At 54.5% G+C, this 23,052-nt stretch overlaps 2 protein-coding genes across 10 annotated transcripts in view; both read right to left on the bottom strand.

Moving 5' to 3' along the window:
- Positions 1 to 668: 668 nt before the first annotated feature.
- KREMEN2 (kringle containing transmembrane protein 2) lies at positions 669 to 4,481 on the bottom strand. Of its 4 annotated transcripts, none has more exons than XM_060033003.1 (9): positions 4,388 to 4,481; positions 3,975 to 4,149; positions 3,145 to 3,236; positions 2,922 to 3,046; positions 2,568 to 2,721; positions 1,793 to 2,125; positions 1,603 to 1,725; positions 1,442 to 1,520; positions 669 to 1,197 (listed from the first exon to the last, which is right to left on the bottom strand). In XM_060033003.1, the coding sequence occupies exons 1-9, from the start codon at positions 4,479 to 4,481 to the stop codon at positions 987 to 989; spliced, it is 1,386 nt and encodes a 461-aa protein (XP_059888986.1). In that variant the 3' UTR covers positions 669 to 986. The 4 variants fall into 4 exon arrangements, with proteins under 4 accessions (XP_059888986.1, XP_059888988.1, XP_059888987.1 ...); XM_060033005.1 differs by having other exon boundaries at positions 2,568 to 2,604; XM_060033004.1 differs by lacking the exon at positions 1,442 to 1,520.
- A 6,970-nt stretch (positions 4,482 to 11,451) lies between these two features.
- FLYWCH1 (FLYWCH-type zinc finger 1) overlaps positions 11,452 to 23,052 on the bottom strand; it is a 29,761-nt gene continuing 18,160 nt past the window's right edge. For 4 of the 6 annotated variants that reach the window (XM_060031576.1, XM_060031580.1, XM_060031577.1 and 1 more), the window contains 4 exons: positions 21,606 to 21,875; positions 20,392 to 20,664; positions 19,162 to 19,234; positions 11,452 to 12,559 (listed from right to left, as the gene is read on the bottom strand). In XM_060031576.1, coding sequence (XP_059887559.1) covers positions 12,520 to 12,559; positions 19,162 to 19,234; positions 20,392 to 20,664; positions 21,606 to 21,875 — 656 coding nt within the window. In that variant the 3' untranslated portion in view covers positions 11,452 to 12,519. The remainder of the gene's footprint in view (positions 12,560 to 19,161; positions 19,235 to 20,391; positions 20,665 to 21,605; positions 21,876 to 23,052) is intronic. The other 2 variants (XM_060031581.1, XM_060031582.1) reach the window with 1 other exon arrangement.

Genomic DNA, 23,052 nt, shown 5'->3' with positions numbered 1-23,052 from the left:
ACAGCCCCTCCACCCTGCAGCACCCCACAGCCCGGTCTCTGTCCAAGGTGCTGCCGACCCGGGATTTTCGGACGGGCCAGGTCTAGAGCCGGCGCGCCCCTACTCCACGGGTGATATCTCCACTCGCCCGACTTCCCCGGAGCGCAGCAAGGCGTGCCGAGATGCCCGGGCCTCTAGGGGTGTGCCTGACGTGCCCGGAGCCCTCCAGTGAGGCCCTGCCCTTCGGGCCAGGCTTCTTCGAGCTTGGTCTGGGCCAAAGTCGCTCACTGTTCAAGCCAAAGGCGCATCTTCGGCCCCGCCCAGGACGGGCAGGAAACGGAGAGGGAGAGAGGGCAGGAGGCCAGGGAAGAAAGTTCGGTCCCCACCAGGGTTCATCCTAAATCAGGTCTACGAAGGCATCCCTTCTTCTGCTTAACCCTGCTGACAACCGGCCTCCACCTCCTCCCCTTCTCCAGGACCCCGCCCACTCATCCTTCCGCCTCCGCGGTTCCTCTGCATTCCAGGCTGCTACATGAAACTCTTTGCGATGAACGCCTTTAACTTGCATGTACACAACCACTCTTGGCACTGTACCCTCATAACTCTTCCCACACATAAGAAATTCCGGAGCCCTGTACCAAAATAGGTCTTTTATTCAAAACCTATGATTAGTCTTTTGACCACTTTTGTTGACCTCTCACATTTCACTTTGGGCAGCAGTCCAGAACCACCCCAGAAGGGGCTCAAAGACCCAGGTATCCAGGTTTATGAGGGAAGTCGAATTCCTCTTGCCCTTTTGCCTTGACCATCTGGACCCCGAGGGTCAGGTGAAGTTCCCAATAATAGCACCAGATGCTTCCTGTCCAACGTCTGGCCTCCTTGAGATGACTAGAGGCCGAGCTGCCAAACTTCAAAGGGGCAGAAGGCCAAGGTAGGCAGTGTGTGGCAAAGGGTCTCAGGAGTCTATCCCGCTGCAGGAGGGTCCAGTGGACCCTGGGGGTCCCGAGTCAGAGAGCAGAGATGAGTGAGCGCAGGGAACTCTGGCTGGAGGCGCTCAATGGCCGGTAACTCGCGGTTAGACTCTCAACCTGGGGGTCCCCGGGAGGACAGGGCAGGGCGACCCCTCGAGGCCGGCGGTACCAAACGGCCCAGCTTCTTGCGGGGTCCCGGGAAGGCCCCAACGCTGGGGGCCCTTTACCCGGAGCCAGCAGGCAGCTCCTAGAGAGGGAGCAGACGTCAGCCGAACCCCCAACCAACCTCACTCCAGCACCTTGCTTCGCTTGTGATCCCACGCGTCCCTCGAACGCGTAATCCTCGTCCCTCGAACCCAGGAGTTCCTTCCAGCCCTGTTCCCGTCGTGGGCCCTAGCTTCCCACCAGGGCCCCCCACGCCCCGGGGCACCGGGGTGGGGCGTCAGGCTCCCGGCAAGGTCCGCCCTCAGGTCCTGCCCCAGAGCGCGCACCGTCCGCGCAGCAGGCGCAGCAGGGACAGCAGCAGCAGCAGCAGCACTGAGACGGCCGTCACCGTCAAGAAGACCTGGGCTGCGAGCACACGAGTGCGGTGAGGACAGGGCTGGAAGGGTCTGTTCCCCAAACTCTCTCCCGCCTCCCACGCCCGTCTCACCCCCAATCGCGGCCTCTGGAGTTCCAGGCCGGGGGCTGCAGCTCACGTTGGCCCCGTCGGGGGGCCCTGCAGGGGTCTGGGCCGAGCCCTTGGGGGGCGCAGGGTCGTCGGCGTCCTGCAGCCCTGCGGAGAGGGGTGTGAGGCAGGCTGGCGGGGGAGCGGGCTGAGGGGGGACGCGGCGGGGCCTCACCGCGGTAGGTGAGTGCGAAGCCCTGCGCATGGCCGCGAGCGTCGCTGCGGAAGGTGAGCAGCAGTGCGACGGAGCGCAGGCGCAACGGCCCCGGCGGCGGCGGGCGGGCGCCGTCGAAGGCGCGGAGCAGGCTGCCCGAGGCGGCGTCGCGCAGCTCCAGCTGGTCGCGCTGGTCCGCCAGCTCGAAGAGGCGGAAGGTGAGCTCCAGCGCGGCGCCCGGGGGGCCCAGCGCCCAGCTACAGTTCCGGTCCGGCCCGTACTCGTCCGGGAAGTCCGGGGAGTAGATGACACCTTGAGGTGCAGTCCAGTTCCCCTGGCAGGAGCCCACGGACACTGTGGGCGGGGCCGGCGGTCAGAACCCGGAGACCGGCGGGCTCCTCCTTCTACATAGAGCCCCGCCCCTTCCCAGCTAGGCCCCGCCCCAGACAGACCAGCCTCATCTTCGGACCCCGCCTCCACCCCAGGTTCAGCCCAACTCCCTCCTCCGACCCCGTCCAACCCTTTCCATAGGCCCCGCTGTCAAACTATTAATTCCCTCCTCAAGTCTCGCCCTCAAACAATTTCTTTCTCAGGTCCCGTCCTCAGACCCAGACCCCTGGCCCCAGGTTCAGCCCAGTCCCGTTTTCGGGCCCAGTCCTCAACCCAATCCCTTTATTAAGCCCCGCCCCCAACCTACCGCCTTCCCTTCCCAGATCCCGCCCCCTGTCACGGCATCGCTGAGTCTCACTCAGACTCTTCCCCTCACCCGGGCCCCTCATCCCTGCCCACTCCTCGCCTTCGTAGATGCCCAGGCGCCCATCACCGCCGCACAGCTGGCCCGGGTGGCCAAAGCAGATCTGGTCACAGTCGGTGGCCGGAGCCGGGCGTCCCCGGGCCAGGTCGCTTTCAGAGCCACAGAAACAGGCGTAGCCAGCCTCCACGCCCGCCAACTGGGAGCACAGACTGGGTGACCACCGAGACAGGGGCTGGGGTGGGGGTGGGGTAGTGGGAGCCAGGGGTTGGGGTCGGAAGTGGGAATCGGGCTGGCGGTTCAGAAATTAGTGTCAAGGTTTGGCCTCAGAGTTCGAAGTTGATTTGGTCCTGAGGTCAAGGTCAGGGGTCACCACCGGTCTGGGCAGGTGGGCAATACCTGGTAGCCCTTCATGCGGCAGAAGCGAAGGCACACCTGGACAGTGAGCTTTGTTGAGGTGCCGCTGGGGCCGCTGAGGGCCGGGGGTGCCCCGGAGTCCACGAAGCAGCCCAGGTACCCAGGCACTGAGGGGGCAGCAGAGTCAGGCTCAGTGAGGCGCCTCCAAAAGCGAACTCTGCCCAGGCAGCCCGGCTTCCACCCTTGTCCATCCCGGCCCACTCACTATGACACGTGGGGATATCGCAGTAGCGCCAGTAGATGCCCTCCTCTGTCTCGGCCACGTAGCACCATGGCTGCACATCACCATCTGGGTTACTGTTGGTACAGGAGAAATAGTTGGGATCCTCCTGTCCCAAGAATGGCAAATTCCAGCCCTGACCCACGGCTTATTCTCAAAATGGCCACCGTGTGTGTTCGAGCAAATTCTGGTTTGCCCACCAGAATGGATGTCGACTTCCGAGTGTACGCTGGGAAGTCATTAAAGGGCCCTGGGGGCTGATTTTAGGTCTTCAGCTGTTGCTAGGCTATGAAGACTTTGAGGCCATTTGTAGTATTAGTCCTCCACCCAGCCATGGGCCTCAGCCAAGTCCCTTGTCTTGGAATCCTGCTTTAAAGCAGAAGTGATGAGCCCTAAGCTTTGCGGTTCAGCAGGGAAGTGTCGTCCCGCGCAGCTCGGTCCCTGCCGCTTCAGACCGAAACTGTGGCTCTGAACCCCCAATCCCTCCGTCACCACCAGTAGATGTGTCTCAAAAGAAGATGTGAGCCAAGGGCCCGGCCCCTCACTCCAGGGTTTGCCCTCTGACTACGCCACGCCCTTATGGGCGCCTTGAGTGCCCAGGCCTGACCTGAGGCTCTGCAGAAGTTATGCGCCTACGGCCCGACCCAGGTCAGAAAAGGTTCTACCCCACGCTTAAGCCCCGCCCCCAGGCCCTCGAGATGGCCCCTGTGCCGGCACAGCAGAGACCTCCGCTCCGCCCATGCCGAGGCCCAGCTCCGGGCCAACGCCTGTAATAGTGCACCCAGCTCCGCCCCAGCGAAGGCCCCGCCCCTCACCGGCAGAAGTTGTGCGCGCCCAGCCCCCAGCGGCCGTGGGGGTCGCTGGCGCTGCTGTAGCTGTGCTGCTGCGTCTGGTCCCAGTAGAGGCACGGGCGGCCAGCCCCGCGCGGGCCCGTGCGGTTCTGGTGGCCGCGGTAGTCTGCGCCATTCACCTGGAAGCACTCGGACAGGCCTGCACGGCGACGGCGGGGCCTGGGAGGTCCTGACCCTTGCCGGGCATCCTCACCCCACACTCCGATGCCAACTCCCACCCAGCTCCCCAGCCAGCGCCCCCGGCGCCCACGGGGCCCTCGGGCTGCTCAGCTGCTGCCACCACCTGCTCTGCCCCCTCGCCAGTGGGACTCGGGTTCTAGGCGCGGAGGCCGAGGAGGGAATGGTGACCTCGGCCCAGTCGCCGGGCCGCGACTCACCTGGGTTATGCAGGCTCCCAGCTGAGGTCCCGCGTGGCAGCAGCAGCCGGAGCAAGAGAAGGAGGAGGAGGCCCTGCGGGGCCCGTGTCCCCATCGCCCCCAACCAAGAAGAGGTCGCCCTGGCCCTCACAAGGCCCTTGTCGCCCCTGGGGTTGCTCCGGGGTCTCCCAGGAGGCCTGGGGGGCGTTGTCCTCTGACAGTCTGTCCTCGTCCCCGCTCTGCGAGGCGCTCTCTATCTGGGGCGGGGGGTGGCGGTAATATCTCCCAGGGGTATTTGCCTCCTAGGGTTTCTGGCCCTGAAGGCGTCTCTCTGCCCCGGCCCCTACTGGGAGTCTCCCCGGGGGGACGATCTCTGGCCAGGGATGTTCTCCGTCTCTGCCTCTCCGGGCTCGGGGTCCTGCCTCGGCTTCCACACCCGCCCCCTCCCTCTGCCTCTTGCTCTCTGAGTCTCCCTCGCCCAGGTCTCCGACGCGCTGTCTCCTGCCCCCCTGGCGTCCCTCCCCAAGGGTCCCCCCCCCCCCACCGAGGCAGGGAAGCCCCGCCCGAGACTGGAGCGGAGGCAGCAGGTCCAGACGCCTCCCACGCCCGCCCCCCATCTCCGGGACCCTCTGTGTCCCGGAGCGCGCCTCCCCTCCCTTCCTCCTCTCAGGGTCGGTGAAGGTTCCTGCGGGAGCGTGTGGAGGAGGCCCGGCCAGGCTGGTAGACAGAACGACCCTAATGGGGGAGACACAGGACCCTCTCCTGAGGCCACACGTCCCCGGGGCACCCGGAGTCCCCAGCTCACAGACACCCTTGAATGAAGTGCAGGCACGCTCTCCCACTCAGTCACCCATTCATTGTGAGACGCTCACACGCACACCCTCTTTCGGATCTTCACGCCTCTCCCTTCCCAGGTCCCGACGCCTCTGGCCTGAGGAAGCGCCACTCCCTGCCCCCGCACCCGCCCCACGGGCTGGAATGGTGGCCGCTCAGTCTGGGACAGGCAGGGGCAGCTGGTGTCTGGGGAGGAAGGCAGCTGCGCCCCTGGTCCCAGCCTGTTCCCTCCTCTCCTCCTCCTCTCCCTAGGACCCCCAGCCCAGGCTCGCCGGAGCCCTCGCAGCGCGGTGGAATTCCCCTAGCGGTGCCCCCCCCACCTGGCGGGGAAGGGGGAGGGGGAGCAGGCCCAGGCAGGCGTGGGGGGAAATTCCCCGCCCCCTCCCCCTGGGCCCGACTCCTCCGAGTCCTCTGATCTCCCAGCAGCGCCCGCCGGCTGCCCCCAGGGCTTGGGGAGAGGCCAGCGCAGGTGCGTGGGAGGGCGGGGGCGGGGACTGGGAAGGAGATGGGTGGTGGCCTGGGGCCCAGAGCGGCCCGCCCGGCCCTGATATCTTGCCTCCCAGTCCGGCCTGCCCACCCCTCACCAGTCCCCCACCAGGCTGTCCAGCCTGCAAGGACCTGTCTCCGCTCTGTCAGTACCCGCCGTACTCCTCCCCCGCCCCAGATCGGGGGCGCAGAGAAGATTCTAGGAAAGCCACAGTGCTGGTGGTGGTGACTGGACCCGCGAAGACCTCGCTTCGAATGAGCCTGTGCCTCATACACAGGCTGGGGGGAGGTGTGTGTGTGTGGGGGGGGCGTTATCCCAACGCAGTTGGCTGGCTGAGGCTGGAGGCCAGTGCCCAGGTTGCCTCCTGGGGGGACCCTCTCAGCTGCCACGCTGGCCCGGGATCACCTCCCAGTTTCCTGGCCCTGCTGAGCAATGGACTGGGAGTCTCACCAGCGCAGGCTAGCCCAGCGCAGGGAACCCATCTAAAGAGGGAGTAGTAAAACCCATGGACCTGGCCCCCTTCTCCCTTCTGCTTGTGAGCTTGGGGGCTGCTGTGGCTCCGTGGCATTGTCCTAGGCTCTGGCCCAGGGACAGCATCCTGGTGCAGCAGGCCTGGGTGATGGGGGTGCATGGGGAGCCTTGCTCCCAGGAGTCACCTGAGAAAAGGGCGGGGTGGAGGACAAAGACGACCAGGACCCCTCGTGCAGAAGGAAGGTCAGTGGTGGAGTAGAGGAAGAACTGACCCCTTTTCTGGCAGGAGGGTTGATTAAAAAGGGCTGTCCATCTGGTCCACTGTACTTTGGGCCCCCACTGCCAGGCTGATCTCCTGCAAAAGGGGTATTGGATGAAAAGAAGGGGGTGCTCAGTTCCAGGACTCAGGCACCAAGATGAGAGGCAGTATCCCCACTGCAAGCTCCAGTCCCAGGTGGCTCACAGAACCTTGAACTAAGGAAGGCCTGGGCTCTCGCCCCCACCACTTCCAGGGAGTTCAGAAAGGCTGCCTGCCGAGGGGCCCATGGTCTCAGGCAGGACGTCCCCCTGGTCTCCCCGCAGCAGTGGTACCACTGTCGTGGGAGGGCTGGGTCCCTACTGCCTGGCCCCTACCTGCCCCCCTGCCTGTTTACTGACCCTGGCTCCTCCAGCTCCTGCACAAACAGCTGAACTTCATTTCCCTGCTTCCCTTGCATTAGGTATAGCCACAGGAGTGAGCTCTGGCTATGAGGCATGGGCAGGAGTGATGCCTCTCACTCCTCAATTCTCAAAGCAAGGGCCCAGATCAACAGCATTGACATCACCAGGGAGCTTGTTAGAAATGCAGATTCTCATACCCCACTCCATGCCTCCTTCATCAGAGCCTGCATTAACAAGATCCCCAGGTGTTAAAGTTTGAAAAGCACTGATGTAGACCCCAGCCAGGTCTGGTCTACAATAGCCTCAGTTTCTATCTCCTTCATTCACCAACTAGATGGAGGGGATACCTAGGGCCTAGGGGAGGGTGGAAGGAGCCAGATTCCCTAGCGACCTTGTAGAAGGAGCCCACCAACTAGAAGTATCAGCATGGGATTCTGCATGAGTGGAGAAATAAATATCTATGTGTTAAGCCACTGAGATCAGGGGCTTGCTTGTTACAGCAGCTGGCACAACTTACCTGGACTAATACATTCCCCCCACCCTCATACAGTTCTTGTCTCCAAGGCTGGTTCCTCTGAGAGCTGGGAGGGAGAATGTTCCATGCCTCTCATTTAGCTTCTGGTGCCTTGTTGGCCGTCACTGGCATTCCCTGGCTCCTAGAAGCCACTAATCACCCCAGTCTCTGCCTTTACCTCCGCATGGCATTCTCCCTGTGTGAATGTCTGTGTCTGAATTTCCCCTTTTTATACGGACACCAGTCATGTTGGATTAGGGGCCCAACCTACTGCAGTAGGATCCCGTCTAAACTAATCACATCTGCAACGACCTATTTCCAAATAAGGTCACATTCTGAGGTACTAGGGGTTAGGATTTCAACATGTGAATTCTGGGGGGACACAATTCAACTCATAACATGTTACTTATTTCTTGTCACTTTTCCATCCTTGCTGCTAGTTCTCTAGTCCGAGCCACCACCATCTCCTACTTGGACTAATAGCTCTCTCAACTGAGGTCCAACTCCCCATGGTTACCCTGAACAGCCCTTCCAGCAGCCAGAGCCTTTTTTTAATGGGAGAAGGCTGAGGGGCTGTTCTAGTGCCCTCGGAGCCCTCAGGGGAACAGTAGGGTGGACAGCCAGGAGAGGCTGGGCTCTGCAGAGCTGTGATGAGGATGCAGCCTGAGGCTGGCAGCCGCCCTGCCCTTTGTCTCCAGAGACTCCCTTGGGTACCTCTGGCTTCTGGTCCTTGAACCAGGTAATCATACCTGATATGGACACCTGGGAGAGAACACCTGGGGCAGGTGTTGTATGCTGGGGTTGCATTTTAGAAAAGCCCTTGGCTATCATGGGGACAGATTGCAGAGGGGACACTGGATGCTGCAGTGGTCACAAAGGTGAAGGGTTGGGGCTCTAGGTGACTCAGGGGCCTAGGGATGGGGATGTTTATTTTTCTATTTTTTTTTTTTTTTTGCGGTTCGCGGGCCTCTCACTGTTGTGGCCTCTCCCATTGCGGAGCAGGCTCCGGACGCGCAGGCTCAGCGGCCATGGCTCACGGGCCTAGCCGCTCCGCGGCATGTGGGATCTTCCCAGACCAGGGCACGAACCCGTGTCCCCTGCGTCGGCAGTTGGACTCTCAACCACTGCGCCACCAGGGAAGCCCAGGGATGTTTATTAATACAAGGATTGACTAACAGTCTTCTTTACCATATGTGTGCCTTACTAGTGCTATGGACTGAATGTTTGTGTCCCCCCCAAATTTACATGTTGAAACCCTAATCCCAATGTGATAACATGAAGAGGTGGGACCTTTGGGAGGTGTTCCAGTCAGGGTGGAACCCTCGTGATGTGTTAGTGCCTTATACGAAGAGGGCAGAAAGTTAGCTAGGCCTACCCCCCTTCCGCTCCCCATGTGAGGACACAGTAAGAAGGTGGCCAACTGTAAACCAGGAAGAGAGCTCTCACCAAAACTCAACCATGCCCGCACCCTGACCTCACAATTCCAGCCTCCAGAACTGTGAGAAATAAATGTCTGTTGTTTAAGATCCCCCCTCTGGGGCCTATGGTATATTATGGCAAGCTGAGTGGCCTAAGACACCTGGATTCCCCAAATTCTCCCAGCACCAGAGGAAGGAACCCCATCAGCCTTAACACATAGGGAAAGAAACCGCAGAGGTAGTGACTTCTAATGGGTCTGAGGTTTCTTTTCGGGGTGATGAAATGTTCTGGAATTAGATAGAGGTGACGGAGGCCCTACTCTGAATGTACTAACAGTCACTGAATCGTACACTTGAGTCGGTGAACTCTATGGTGTGTGGATTGTATCTCAATAAAGCTGTTACTAAAGAAAGAAAGAACTAGGGTGGCACTTGTGGCACTGATAGCTGACGGGACCTAGGGACAGGCAGGGCGGTGTTAAGGACGGCTCTGGGTTTCTACTTATGTGGTGGAGCTGTCAGAGGAGGGGGATGATGAGGACACTCCCCTTCTCCACCTTTGCTGCTGGTGACCGTGGGATATCCAGGGTCAAGGTCCTGGGGGCAGCTGGACACACAGGTTTGGTTGCAGAAGGGAGGGCAGAGCTGGGGCTGCAGATTGACAAACTGTGAACCCTGAAAATGGCTGTTCAGAAAAGGGCTGAGGTCCAGTCCCCAGAACACCAACCACCTTGCTTATCGGTTGGGTGGGAACCAAGGAGCCCTCAAAGGAGATGCAGAGAACCTGGGAGCCACCTTCAGGTCTGCAGGGCTTAAGGAGGGGCAGTCAGTGCAGGCGGTGAACTCTGAGATGCACCCGCTGAATTTAGTGACAAGGAAGTCCTTGGTGCTAGAATTTAGTGACAAGGAAGTCCTTGGTGCTACCCAGCAGGAGCCATCTCGACAGAGGACATGGGGACAGGAGGCTGGGCTGGGTGGGCAGGGGGAGCTGGGCCAGGAGAAGCATTTCAGTGACGCTCACCTCACAACCCCAGGGACAAGACTGAGGGCTGGGGACCCTAGAGCCAGCCGCTGGCCCATTTTTAAAATTTGAGTAACTTTTTGGCAGTCTCGCTGCTCCTTATGAACTTTTTATTTCAGATTTCATAATTGAGATGTTGTTGTGCCATCACCCAAAGAGACACAGAGATATATTAGTGGCTCCACGTGGTGCAGACATAATGAAACAGGGTTTATTGGGGGAACTAGCAGCAGAGTGGAAATAGGGAAGGAGGAGGGCAGGACCACGCCCAGCTGTCGCTGTCCACCAGGGGCCAGCTTCCAAGAGGGACTTGCCTCTGTGCACTTTGCTCTGTGACAGGGATAGGGCAGGGGACATCTTGCTGGCTCTGGAACCGTGGAGGAAGTGGCTGTATGATGGGGAGCCTCTGGGGCTTGGTGGTGGGTGGTGAGTGGCCATGGGGCTACCCAAGGCGGCAGCAGTATCCAAATTCATGTCCATTGGGGAGTCCTCGGTCCGAGCAACATGGACCATCCACCTGCCCTCTAAGGTCAAAGCAGGTGCAGAGATGAGAATGAGTGGCTGGGCCCTGGTCAATGTGAGCATGGGGGCAGAGGGACAAGCCTGAGTCCTTCCTCTGACTCTGGGCCTGGAGCCCAGCCAAGGTGACAGTCATGGGACTCGAGATTTGGAGTCGCCTACCCTGCGCCCCGTGGAAGCCCTACTGTGGAGGGTGGGAAACCAGTGACCCTGCAGACGTTTGGGTGACATTGGCTGCTGGGACTCGGTGCTTCTCTCCGGGCACTTCAGGCCTGTGTGAGGTTCCTCTTTGTGTGGGACTGAGCAGAGACCCAGCTGGTGCTGGCACAGACTTGACTGTCCTTTTAAGTTCAGGTGCCGTTCTATAAGTGTGGTCACCTCCCGTGGATGTGCACATCTGTGGGTCTGGGATTGGGGTGCATCTGTTCCCACAGGGCTGTCTTTGGCCTTGGCCATGGGCAGTTCACTCTCTCGGGGCAGCGTGCTCCATGGCCAAGAGCACTGCCCGAAACATAGCCCCTGTGTTGCGTGTCCACTGCAGGCGGCCAGCAGCATGATGGGTCTCTTGGCAGGTTCCTGCCTCCTACCTGGGAGGTGGGCTGTCACGTTGCTGGACCATCTCCATGACTGCTGGCCAGGCTGGTGGGTGAGGGCCCCATGGAGCCGGTAGTCGGGTCAAGAGATGGGACAGTTACCTGCCTGGGAAGGTAGCCAGGGTCTTGGGGGTCAAGGTTGCCCTGGCTTGGGGGTGCCAGTTCCACTTCAAGCTTGCCACAGCTTATGAAAACAAGTCAGGGAGGACTTGGGATGAATCAGCAGAGGATCAAGGCCTCTCTTTCAGCTCCACGGGGGCTGGGGAATGGCCAGCAGAAGCTGCACTGTCCCCCCGTGCGCTGGGAGCAGACCCCTCAGCAACCTTTCCGAGGACTCCCACCACTAGGACTAGGTGGGTCCTAGTCCAGCGGGCACCTGGGCCAGGTGACCAGACTCTGCCCCAGGTGTGGAGGCTTCCCTCTGCCCAGCCAAACTCCATCACTTCCTACCACGTGGCACGGAGACATGTGGAGTGTATGCCTTTCTGGTGGCCATCTGTTGCTGCAAAGGGCATGTGGACGCACAGCAGCTCTACACAGTAAGATATAAAATCAGGTTTATTGCAGGAAATGTATAGGCAGAAGGACAGTGGGGGGTGTCTGAGCTGTCACTGTCCCATGGCTGGACGGCAGGCTGCATGGCCAGCTTGGTGGGAGGAAGCCTGCACCGTTTGCTCCCCCTGCAATTCAAGGAGCCTGCTGGGGAGGATGCGGCCCTGTTAGCAAGCAGCAGCCTCTGGAGTTCGTGGGGAACATGGGCTCACTGCTCCCTGCAGTCTGTCTCCCTGCCGTGCCATCAGACAGGAGAAGGGGTTGCACCTGCTGTCATCGGGGTCTGCCTCTCCTCCTGCATCAGGTGAACGTGGGCGACCCCGGTGGAGTTTGCCCAGTGCTGGCTTCCTGCAGCCGTCAGGCTGGCTTCCAGGGCCTGAACAACACCTGCCCTGGGGATTGTGGACACTGGGTTTAATTTAAGTTGGAAAACAGCAAAGGGAACTCTAACAGAGGGTGTAGCAAGGCCTCTGGTTTCGGCCTGCTCTGTTAATGGGACAGCCACACCCCGGCAGCAGATGGCCAAGGAGCATGAAGGCCCACCTGGCACCTGCCCGGAAAACACCTGGGGCGGCTGGAACCGCAGGGGCAGCTCAGCCTGAGGAAGCAGGAACTTCCCCAAACGTGCCCCACCTTCGTCTTGAAGTGGCCTCCATGATGATTTTCCACGTTGTGGAGCTGAAGCAGGACCACACCCAACAGGAAAGCCCTTGGCAAAGCCGTGGGCTCTGAAAACAGATGGGTATTTGCACCAGGGCAGGGGCAGGTGTCTTTGTGAACGATGCTTCCTTCCTCAGAGCTTTTGGTGGCCGTGGCCCTCCCCACGTCACTCCACGTCACACACAGCTGCGGGCCACCAGCTCCTGGGGCTCTTCTTTGTCGGCAGGGAGACACCATCGAAGTGTTCCTCCTGGGAGGCCTCTTGAGGAAATGTGAAGGCCATGGATGCTTTGGAAGAGTGAAAGAGGTTTTGTCGAGCAAAATCTAACGTGGTGGGAGATGGCGGGGTTCTGTGTGGACCTGGAGCATCCTTGACGCAGGTGACACGTGAGGTTCCTCTGCTGAGTCCGGGAGGAGGCTGGTCTCATTGGGACTCGCTGTCCAGATGTGTATCTTCCACCTTCCTGATGACAAAGAAACACACATTCATGATATCCATGAAATCCAAACGTGGTGGAAAGAGATAATCAAGAAAGTTAAGGATTCCTGTAATCCCTTTCCCCTAGAGATCACCATCAACCAGATCATTTTTATACACACTCATATACATGCATCACAGCAGTTCCTTTAAAACGTGAGATTGGGAATTCCCTGGTGGTCCAGTGGTTAGGACTCTGAGCTTTCACTGCCAAGGGTGCAGGTTCAACCCCTGGTGGAGGAACTAAGATCCTACAGGCCATGAGGTATGGCCAAAATGAATAAATAAATAAATAACTTCACACCCTTTAGCTACACCCCCAAACATTCCTCACCCTAGGCAACCACTAATTTAATTTCTTTTTTTTTTCTTTTTTTTTTTAACATCTTTATTGGGGTATAATTGCTTTACAATGGTGTGTTAGTTTCTGCTTTATAACAAAGTGAATCAGTTATACATATACATATGTTCCCATATCTCTTCCCGCTTGCGTCTCCCTCCCTCCCACCCTCCCTATCCCACCCCTCCAGGCAGTCACAAAGCACCGAGCTGATCTCCCTGTGCTATGCAGCTGCTTCCCACTAGTTATCTACCTTACGTTTGGTAGTGTATATATGTCCATGCCTCTCTCTCGCTTTGTCACAGCTTACCCTTCCCCCTCCCCATATCCTCAAGTCCATTCTCTAGTAGGTCTGTGTCTTTATTCCTGTCTTACCCCTAGCTTCTTCATGACATTTTTTTTCTTAAATTCCATATATATGTGTTAGCATACGGTATTTGTCTTTCTCTTTCTGACTTACTTCACTCTGTATGACAGACTCTAGGTCTATCCACCTCATTACAAATAGCTCAATTTCGTTTCTTTTTATGGCTGAGTAATATTCCACTGTATATATGTGCCACATCTTCTTTATCCATTCATCCGATGATGGACACTTAGGTTGTTTCCATCTCTGGGCTATTGTAAATAGAGCTGCAATGAACATTTTGGTACATGACTCTTTTTGAATTATGGTTTTCTCAGGGTATATGCCCAGTAGTGGGATTGCTGGGTCATATGGTAGTTCTATTTGTAGTTTTTTAAGGAACCTCCATACTGTTCTCCATAGTGGCTGTACCAATTCACATTCTCACCAGCAGTGCAAGAGTGTTCCCTTTTCTCCACACCCTCTCCAGCATTTATTGTTTCTAGATTTTTTGATGATGGCCATTCTGACTGGTGTGAGATGATATCTCATTGTAGTTTTGATTTGCATTTCTCTAATGATTAATGATGTTGAGCATTCTTTCATGTGTTTGTTGGCAGTCTGTATATCTTCTTTTAAAAAATGTCTATTTAGGTCTTCTGCCCATTTTTGGATTGGGTTGTTTGTTTTTTTGATATTGAGCTGCATGAGCTGCTTATAAAGTTTGGAGATTAATCCTTTGTCAGTTGCTTGATTTGCAAATATTTTCTCCCATTCTGAGGGCTGTCTTTTGGTCTTGTTTATGGTTTCCTCCGAGCTTTCACTGCCAAGGGCACAGGTTCAATCCCTGGTGGAGGAATTAAGATCCTACAGGCCATGCGGTGTGGCCAAAATAAATAAATAAATAAATAAATAAATAAATAACTTCATAACCTTTAGCTACGCCCCCCAACATTCCTCACCCTAGGCAACCACTAATTTAGTTTCTTTTTTTCAAAAAATATTTATTTATTTATTTATTTATTTATGTTTTGCTGCGTCAGGTCTTAGTTGAGTCACGTGGGATCTTTCGTTGCGGAGTGTGGGCTCTTTCGTTGCAGAGTGTGGGCTCTTCGTTGCAGTGCATGGGCTTCTCTCTAGTTGTGGCACGCAGACTCCAGAGTGCATGGGCTCTGCAGTTGCAGAGCGCGGGCTTAGTTGTGCCCCCACATGCGGGATCTTAGTTCCCTGACAAGGGATCAATCCTGCGTCCCCTGCATTAGAAGGCGGATTCTTAACCACTGGACCACCAGGGAAGTCCCTAATCTACTTTTTAACTCCATAGATTTGCCTATTCTGGACATTTCATAGAAATGGAATCATACAAGTTGTGGTCTTTTGTGTTTGGCTTCTTTCACTTATCATCACGTTTTTGAGGTTCATCCGTGTTGTAGTGTGTGTCAGTTCTTCATTCCTTTTTATGGCCAAGTAATATTTCATTGTATGAATGAACCATGTTTTATTTATTCATTCAACCATTAATGGATATTTTGGGTTTTCACTTTTTGGCTATTATGTTTAATGTTGATATGAACATTGATGTACAGTTTTTTATGGACACATGTTTTCAATTCTCTTGGGTGTACAACTAGAAGTGGAATTACTGGGTGAACAAATACTCTATGTTTAACTTTTCTTTTTTTTTTTGGCTGCATCACGCAGCATGCAGTTTTTCCGACCAGGGATTGAACCCTCACCTCCTGCACTGGAAGTGTGGAGTCCCAACCACTGGACCGCCATGGAAATCCCTGTTTAACATTTTGAGGAACTGCCAGACTGTTTTCCAAAGTAGCTGTGCCATTTTACATTCCCACCAAGAGTGTATGAAGGTTCCAATTTCTCCACATCCTTGTACACACTTGTTATTGTCTGTCTTTTTGATTTAGCCATCTTAGTGGGTGTGAAGTGCTAGCTCACTGTAGTTTTTTTTTTTTTTTTTTGGCTGCATTGGGTCTTCATTGTTGTACATGGGCTTTCTCTAGTTGCAGTGAGCAGGGGCTACTCTTCGTTGCGGTGCGTGGGCTTCTCATTGCGGTGGCTTCTCTTGTTGCGGAGCATGGGCTTTAGGTGCGTGGGCTTCAGTAGTTGTGGTGCATGGGCTTAGCTGCTCCGAGGCATGTGGGATCCTCCCAGACCAGGGCTCGAATCCGTGTCCCCTGCATTGGCAGGCGGATTCTTAACCACTGCGCCACCAGGGAAGCCCCTCATTGTAGTTTTGATTTGCATTTCCTAAGGCTAATGACGTTGAACATCTTTAATTGTGCTTATTGGCCATTAGTATATCTTGAACTTCATAAAAAAAATAAAATCTTTGAAATAAAAACTGTCTATTCACATCCTTTGTCCACGTGTTAATTGGATTATTTGTCTTTTTATTGTTGTGGTTTGCAAGATCTTAGTTCCCCGACCCGGGATTGAACCAGGCCCTGGCAGTGAAAACTCTGAATCCTAACTGCTGGACTCCCAGGGAATTCCCTAAGAATTCTTTATATATTCTGGATACAAGTCCTTTAACAGATATGATTTGCAAATGTTTTCTCTCATTCTGTGGATTGTCTTTTCCAACTTTCTTGATGGTATTATTTGAAGCACTAAAGTTTGTTTTTTTTTAAATTTTTTTATTTTTGGCTGCGTTGGGTCCTCGTTGTTGCGCGCGGGCTTTCTCTAGTTGTGGCAAATGGGGGCTTCTCTTCACTGTGGTGCACAGGCTTGTCCTTGCAGTGGCTTTTCTTCCTGCAGAGCATGGGCTCTAGGAGCATGGGCTTCAGTAGTTGTGGCTGCTTTTTTTGTACAAAAAGGTAAAAGTGAGCAATTGTTATCACTTAGGGATAGTATCAGGGTCAAGTCCTGGAAACATCCTTGACCTTGACCCTGGAAGCTAAGGGTCAGCCTTGCAAGCAGGTTGTTCTAAGGACAGAAGTTGCAGGCCTGCTGTGTTAAATCTGTTCTGTACACAAGCTGTATGATATTGATTTACAGCTGGGAAAGCAATCTTGCATTCCTGGCATAAGTCCCATTTGGTCATGGTGTATGATCCTTTTTTATGTTGCTGGATTCAGTTTGCTGGCATTTTGTTGAGAATTTTTACTTCTATGTTCCTAAGAGACATTGCTCTATAGTTTTATTTCTTTTAATTAATTAATTAATTAATTAATATATTTTGGCTCTGCCACATCTCAGTTGAGGCACGTGGGCTCTTCATTGTGGCATGCATGCAGGATCTAGTTCCCCAACCAGGGATCGAACCTAGGGCCCCTGCACTAGGAGCATGGGGTCTTACCCACTGGACTACCAGGGAAGTCCCTAGTTTTCTTTTCTTGTGATGTCTTTGCTTGGTTTTGATAACAGGGTATTGCTGGCCTTACAGGATGAGTTGGGAAGTGTTCCCTCTTCTTCTATTTTTGGGAAGAGTATCTGTCTTCTTTAAATATATGGTAGAACTTGGAACTTCCCTGTTGGTCCAGTGGTTAAGACTCCATGCCTCCAATGCAGGGGGCCCGGGTTCGATCCCTGGTCAGGGAACTAGATCCCACAGGCCGCGTGGCCAAAAAAAAAAAGAATATCTATATATCTATCTATCTATCTATCTATCTATATCTATATAGTATATAAGTATGTAAATAATATATTATATCTATAAATATATATATTATATATATATATATATAACATATATATATGGTAGAACTCATCAATTAAGTCATCTAGGCCTAAGCGGGAATCTTAGTTCCCTGACCAGGGATCAAACTTGTGTACCCTGCAGCAGAAGCACAGAGTCTTAACTTGTGGGGAGTTTTAAAATGACTAATTCAATCTCTGTACTTGGTTTAAGTCTACTCAGATTTTCTATTTCTTCATGAATCAGGTTTGGTAGGTTTCTAGGAATTTTTTCATTTCATCTAAGTTATCTAATTTGTTGGCATGCCATTGTTCACAGTATTTCCTTATAATTGGTTTTTCTGGTCTAGCTAAAGGTTTGTCAATTTTGTTGATCCTTTCAAAGAAACAACTTTTGGTTTTGTTAGTTTTCTCTATTTTCTTTTTTTTTAACATTAAAAATATATTATTTATTTATTTATTTATTTATTTATTGTATTCTTGCCTGCGTTGGGTCTTAGTTGCGGCACACAGGATCTTTGTTGTAGCACATGGGACCTTTTGTTGCTGTGCGTGGGCTCTCCATTGCAGCGCACAGGCATCTCTCTAGTTGTGGTGCATGGGCTCCAGAGTGCATGGGCTCTGTAGTTTGCGGCATGTGGGCTGACTAGTTGAGGCGCGTGGGTTCAGTAGTTGTGGCATGCGGGCTTAGTTGCCCCGTGGCATGTGGGATCTTAGTTCCCCGACCAGGTATTGAACCCGTGTCCCCTGCATTAGAAGGCGGATTCTTTACCACGGGACCACCAAGGAAGTCCCTACTTTTCTATTCTCTACTCCATTAATTTCTATTCTAATAGCTATTATTTCCTTCCTTCTGCTTGCTTTAGGTTTACATTGTTTTTCTTTTCCTAGCATTCTTTTTCTAACATGTAAGTTTGAGTTATCGACTTGAGATCTTTATTTTTTTATTATTTTTAAAAATTAATTTATTTTATTTATTTATTTTTGACTGTGTTGGGTCTTCGTTGCTGTGTGCAGGCTTTCTCTAGTTGCGGCGAGAGGGGGCTACTCTTCCTTGCGGTGCACGGGCTTCTCATTGCAGTGGCTTCTCTTGTTGCAGAGCACGGGCTCTAGGTGCACGGTCTTCAGTAGTTGTGGCTCGCAGGCTCTAGAGCGCAGGCTCAATAGTTGTGGTGCACAGACTTAGTTGCTCTGCGGCTTGTGGGATCTTCCTGGACTAGGGCTCGAACCCGTGTCCCCTGCTTTGGCAGGCAGATTCATAACCACTGTGCCACCAGGGAAGCCCAAGATCTTTATTTTTAATTTTTATTAAAAAAAATTTTTTTTGGCTGCACTATGCAGCATGTGGGATCTTAGTTCCCCGACCAGGATTGAACCTGTGCCCCCTGCAATGGAAGTGCAGAGTCTTAACCACTGGACCACCAGGGAAGCCCCTCAAGGTATTTTCTAATCTCCCTTGTAACTTCTTTGAGTCACTGGTAATACTTATAAGTAGGCTGTTTAACTTTCATGTATTTGTGAGTTTCCCAAATTTTTTCGTCATTGACTTCTAATTTCTTTCCACTGTGGTCAGACAAAATACTTTGCATGATTTCAATCCTTTTAAATTTGTGGTGTCTGGGGACTTCTCTGGTGGTCCAGCGGTTAAGACTCTGCGCTCCCAATGCAGGAGGCCTGGGTTTGGTACACGGTCAGGGAACTAGATCCTGCATGCTGCAACAAAGATCCCCCATGCTGCAACTAAAGACCCAGTGCAGCCAAATAAATAAATAGATAATTTAAAATAAATAAAAAAATTTGTGGGGTCTGGTTTTATGGCCTAGATATGATCCATCCTGGGGACTGTCCCACATGTGCTTGAGAAGGACGTGAATTCTGCTTTAGGTGGTGGCCTCCTTCTTGCTCTGCATTCTCCCTTGGATCTCTTGGATCACTTGTTTTGGGGGGAGATAGCTGTCATGTTTGAGGGCACTCAAACAGCCCTAAGGAAATGTCTACATGGTGAGGAATTGAGGCCTCCAGCCCACAGCCATGTGAGTGAACAGGCCATTTGGAAGCACTTCCTCCAGCCCCACTCAAGCTTTCAGATGGGTGTACCCCCACTGACATCTTTCCTTCAACCCCAGAACCACCCCACCCAACCACTCCTGAAATCTCGACCCACAGACACTGTGACAGACAGTAAATATTTATTGTTCTTAGTCACTAAGTTTTGTGTAATTTGTGATTATGGTAATACAGTTACCCATAGCTCTGTTGGCTTTCAGGAGCACAAGTCTCGAAGCACAGTTGAACTTCAGGCAGAAGTTTTGTCTTTTCTGAGTAAAAAACATTGAAAACATGGATTAATAATTCTTTTCTTGTTGAAGCTGCCAGAGGCAAAGGCACACCTCCTGGAACGATGACTTCAAGGCCTTGAGGATGAAAACCAGGTGGAATGACTCTGATTGGGGGAGTCATTAGGGGAATTCTGGTTTTCTGATGCCAAAACTACCTATGCCCGGTAAAATAAACTGCTGGAGATCCTGAGTCAGTCTTCACCTTGTCACCAAAAAGACTGGGAGGCAACAATCTCAAAGATGGCACGCCCTTCACCCCAACAAAGGCAAACCACAGCGCCTCCTCCTTGGTTAAGCTGAACAGTGGCTTTCTCATGGAAAAAAAATTTTTTTTAAACAGAAATCAAGTTTCTTTTGTTTGTTTGATACAACTTGGATTCATTCCCGTATTTTATAAGATGTGCCCTTTAATATTTCCATGAATTAATATGAGACACATAATGCTTTCTAAAGACTGGTTTTACTAGAAAAATGGTACAGATGAACCGGTTTGCAGGGCAGAAATAGAGACACAGATGTAGAGAACGTATGGACACCAAGGGGGGAAAGTGGCGGGGGGTGTGTGGTGGTGGGATGAATTGGGAGATTGGGATTGACATATACACACTAATATGTATAAAACAGATAACTAATAAGAACCTGCTGTATAAAAAATAAATAAAATAAAATTCAAAAATTAAAAAAAAAGACTGGTTTTACATTCTGTTTATCTGAAGGGAACCCATTTTCAGTTTGATACAGTTAATTATTTGCAAAACTACGTGTGTGTGTGCACGCACGGGAGCACTCATGTTTGCGTGTGCACACACATTAGTATATTCTTCTAGGGTGGTCTATATTTTTTCATCAGATTTTCAAAAGATACTACCACCCATAAAAAGTTAGGACCTCTTAGTATAAAAGAGAGGAAAAAAATGGCAGTTACAAGGGGAGTTGGTTTTAAGGATGGGACCAATTTAGGTGTGTTTCTAGGCTCAGGAGAAGGAGCCAGTAGAGAGGAAGGTTAGAAGACTGGAAAGGCAGGAAGACCAGGGAACAAAGGTCCCCAGACAGTGCCTGTCGCCTGAGGTGTCTGAACCTTGGGCTGGCAGAGACCAAGATACCCACAGCTCTCTCGCCCTCACTCCTGTCTGTACCTGGGTCTTCCTGCTGGGCTGTGCTGGGGAGCCGCTCCCGCTGCCTCAGGGCCTCCAGGCCCGCCAGGTCAGGCAGGTGGCAGTGGCTGCGCATGACGGTCACCCGCTGGCCCTGGGTGATGGCCCGGCTGCGGCAGCCCAAGCGGGCCTGGTCCCGGCACATCCAGTATACCTTCTCCCCGGCCGCCTTCTCCTTCCTGTAGAGGAAGGACTCGTACACCAGGAACCTGCCCCCGAGAGAGGTCCTCAGGAACTCCAGGGGCTGGAGGGTTTCTGGAAGGAACATGACGTGTGAGTGGGGTGCCTGGGCCGGGCCTTGGAAGCAGGGGACAGAGCCTGGGTGCCAGGGATGGAGACTGCTTCCTTTGTCCCACCAGCCAGCTCCAGCCAGGAAACTGCAGACCCCCCAACCCCCGCAGGTCCCTCTTTGGTCCCTGCCCTCCACCCCAGCCTGTGCTGCAGGGCCCTGGGGACTGAAGCTCAAGCCACCACGGCCCTGATGCCCTGGAGTGCAGACTGGCTGTCTGTCTGATGGCTGTAGTACTATCGGGGAGGCTGGCCCTGCAGCCGCCCAAACACTGAGCTTTCCTGCGGGCCTCTCCTGACCCTGCTCGGCCTTCATGCTGGCTGGCAAGCAAGCACCCCAGGGCAGGGGCTGGGCTGAAATGGAATACTCTGGAAGGGCCATGGTTGGTCTGGACAGTGCACTAGGGGCCTCCCGGCTCCCTGTTCACCCTCCCCTTGGCCAGCTGGCAACCAATCAAATTCTCCCTTTTGAGACTTTTAAGAATCTGAACTGAAAGCTCCTGACATGTTGGGGTTGGGGTGGCTGAAGGCACTGGCAGGGGTGGGGAGGGAGAGGGGAGACAGAGGGTCCCCCAGGTCCAGGAGCACTGCCCCACAAATGGGTGCCGAGCATTTCCTGCAGCTGCCAGTAATGCCACTGCAGCCCCTGGCCCCGTTTTCTCCAGTGGTCTGAGTGGGTTTCTCCCACTGACAGTGCATCCCAGATGAGGACCAGTGCCATTAGTGTGGAGTCCAGATGTGGCCCCTGCCCTAAGGGAGCCCACAGACCAGGAGGACAGACACCACTGGACATGGGCCACAGGAGGAATGTCCCAGCAGGCAGCCTCCAGTCTGTGTTCTGAGCTGTCCCCAGGGGCTGCTGGGCCAGCAGGGAGACCGGGGCCCGGCCCGTGCCACGCCCCTCTCACCCACACCTGAGCCTTCCCTCTGGGCTGGGCTGGGGAGCTGCTCCCGCTGCCTCAGGGCCTCCAGGCCCCCCAGGTCGGGCGGATGGCAGTGTCTGCGCATCACCATGACCCGCTGGCCCTGGGTGATGGCTCGGCTGCGGCAGCGCATGCGGGCCTGGTCCCGGCACGTCCAGTACACCTTCTCCCCGGCCGCCTTCTCCCGCCTGTAGAGGAAGGACTCGTACACCAGGAAGCTGCCCCCCAGAGGGGTCCTCAGGAACTCAGGGCCTCCTGGGGAGAAATGGGAGAGGGGGTCGGGAGAGGAAGAGCCTGGAGCCAGGCCTGGAGCCGAGGAATGAGGGGGGCCGTGACCCCGTTCTCAGAGCCTAGAGCAGCATGGCTCCTGGCATGAGACCCACGGACCCCACCCCACGCTGCATCTACCTCCTCACAGCCCAGGACACAGGCCCCCCATCCCCCAGACTCAGCCTAGCCTGAGCTCCCAGGGCTCCTTTCCCAAGCCTGGGAGAGAAGGAAGGCAGGAGACTGGTGAGGTGGAGATCACTGAAGGCAGAGTCCGTCTCCTCCACCTCGCGGCGCCTGCAGGAAGGCGGTGTCTTATCTGAGGTGCCGGCAATGGGATGGCACAAGGGCCTCTCGCCCCTGCTAAATTGGAGGAATTAGTGGACAGGCCCTACGGGGGATAAGCAACCAGGAGCGAAATGGGAGTTGCGTGCAGCCCTTTGTGCGTGGTGAGCAGTGGGGCTGTAGAAGGGTCCACTCACCCAGGGAGCCAGGCTGGGTGGGCTTTGACCTGAGGGCAGACGGGGAGGCAGGGAGCGGCCTGGGCCACTGTCCTGACGTGTTGAGAGGGGGGACCTGGAAGGTGGCCACGCCCTTCTGCTCTGAGGACTCCCTTCCCGCTGCCCAGGCACCAGGACCACACAGGAGGGGTGGAGGGGGATTCGGGGGTCCATCAGCACAGCAGCAGGGATGGCAGCCATAGTGGGGGGTTGGTGAGAATGCCCTGGAGAAGGGGGGGCCAGGGTGGGGGGTGAGTGGCCGAAGGGGAGGTATATGATGTGGGGCATGTTTCTGCTCCCCCAGCACCCAATGAAAATGTTCACTGAGGGATGAAAGAGGCACAGGGCGTGAGGCCAGAAATTCAGAGAGGAGAGGAGATGGCAGAGATGCTGACCCAGGTTAGACGCTGGGCAAAGGGGGTCACCTGGTCACAGACCTGGCAAAGCAAGAGCTCGCCCAGCCTCAGGGGGTGACTCTCAGAACAAGCAGAGTCCAGTGGCCAAACCTAGGGAGGCCCGAGGTCCCTCCGAAGTAGGGGTCTAGGGCAGGCCCCAAACAGGGGGACTGACAAGGACTGTCTGCGTGAAGAGCAATAAGACAGGTGCCCGCCCTGGGGGAGGAAGAGTCTGGGGTGTGGGGGAGGAGGAGGAAGTCTGCACTGACA

This window comes from Delphinus delphis, chromosome 15, assembly GCF_949987515.2.
Source record: "Delphinus delphis chromosome 15, mDelDel1.2, whole genome shotgun sequence".
NCBI classification, from domain to species: domain Eukaryota; kingdom Metazoa; phylum Chordata; class Mammalia; order Artiodactyla; family Delphinidae; genus Delphinus; species Delphinus delphis.
The sequence above is the reverse complement of the archived record's forward strand: the minus strand, read 5'-3'. Positions and strand labels throughout refer to the sequence as shown.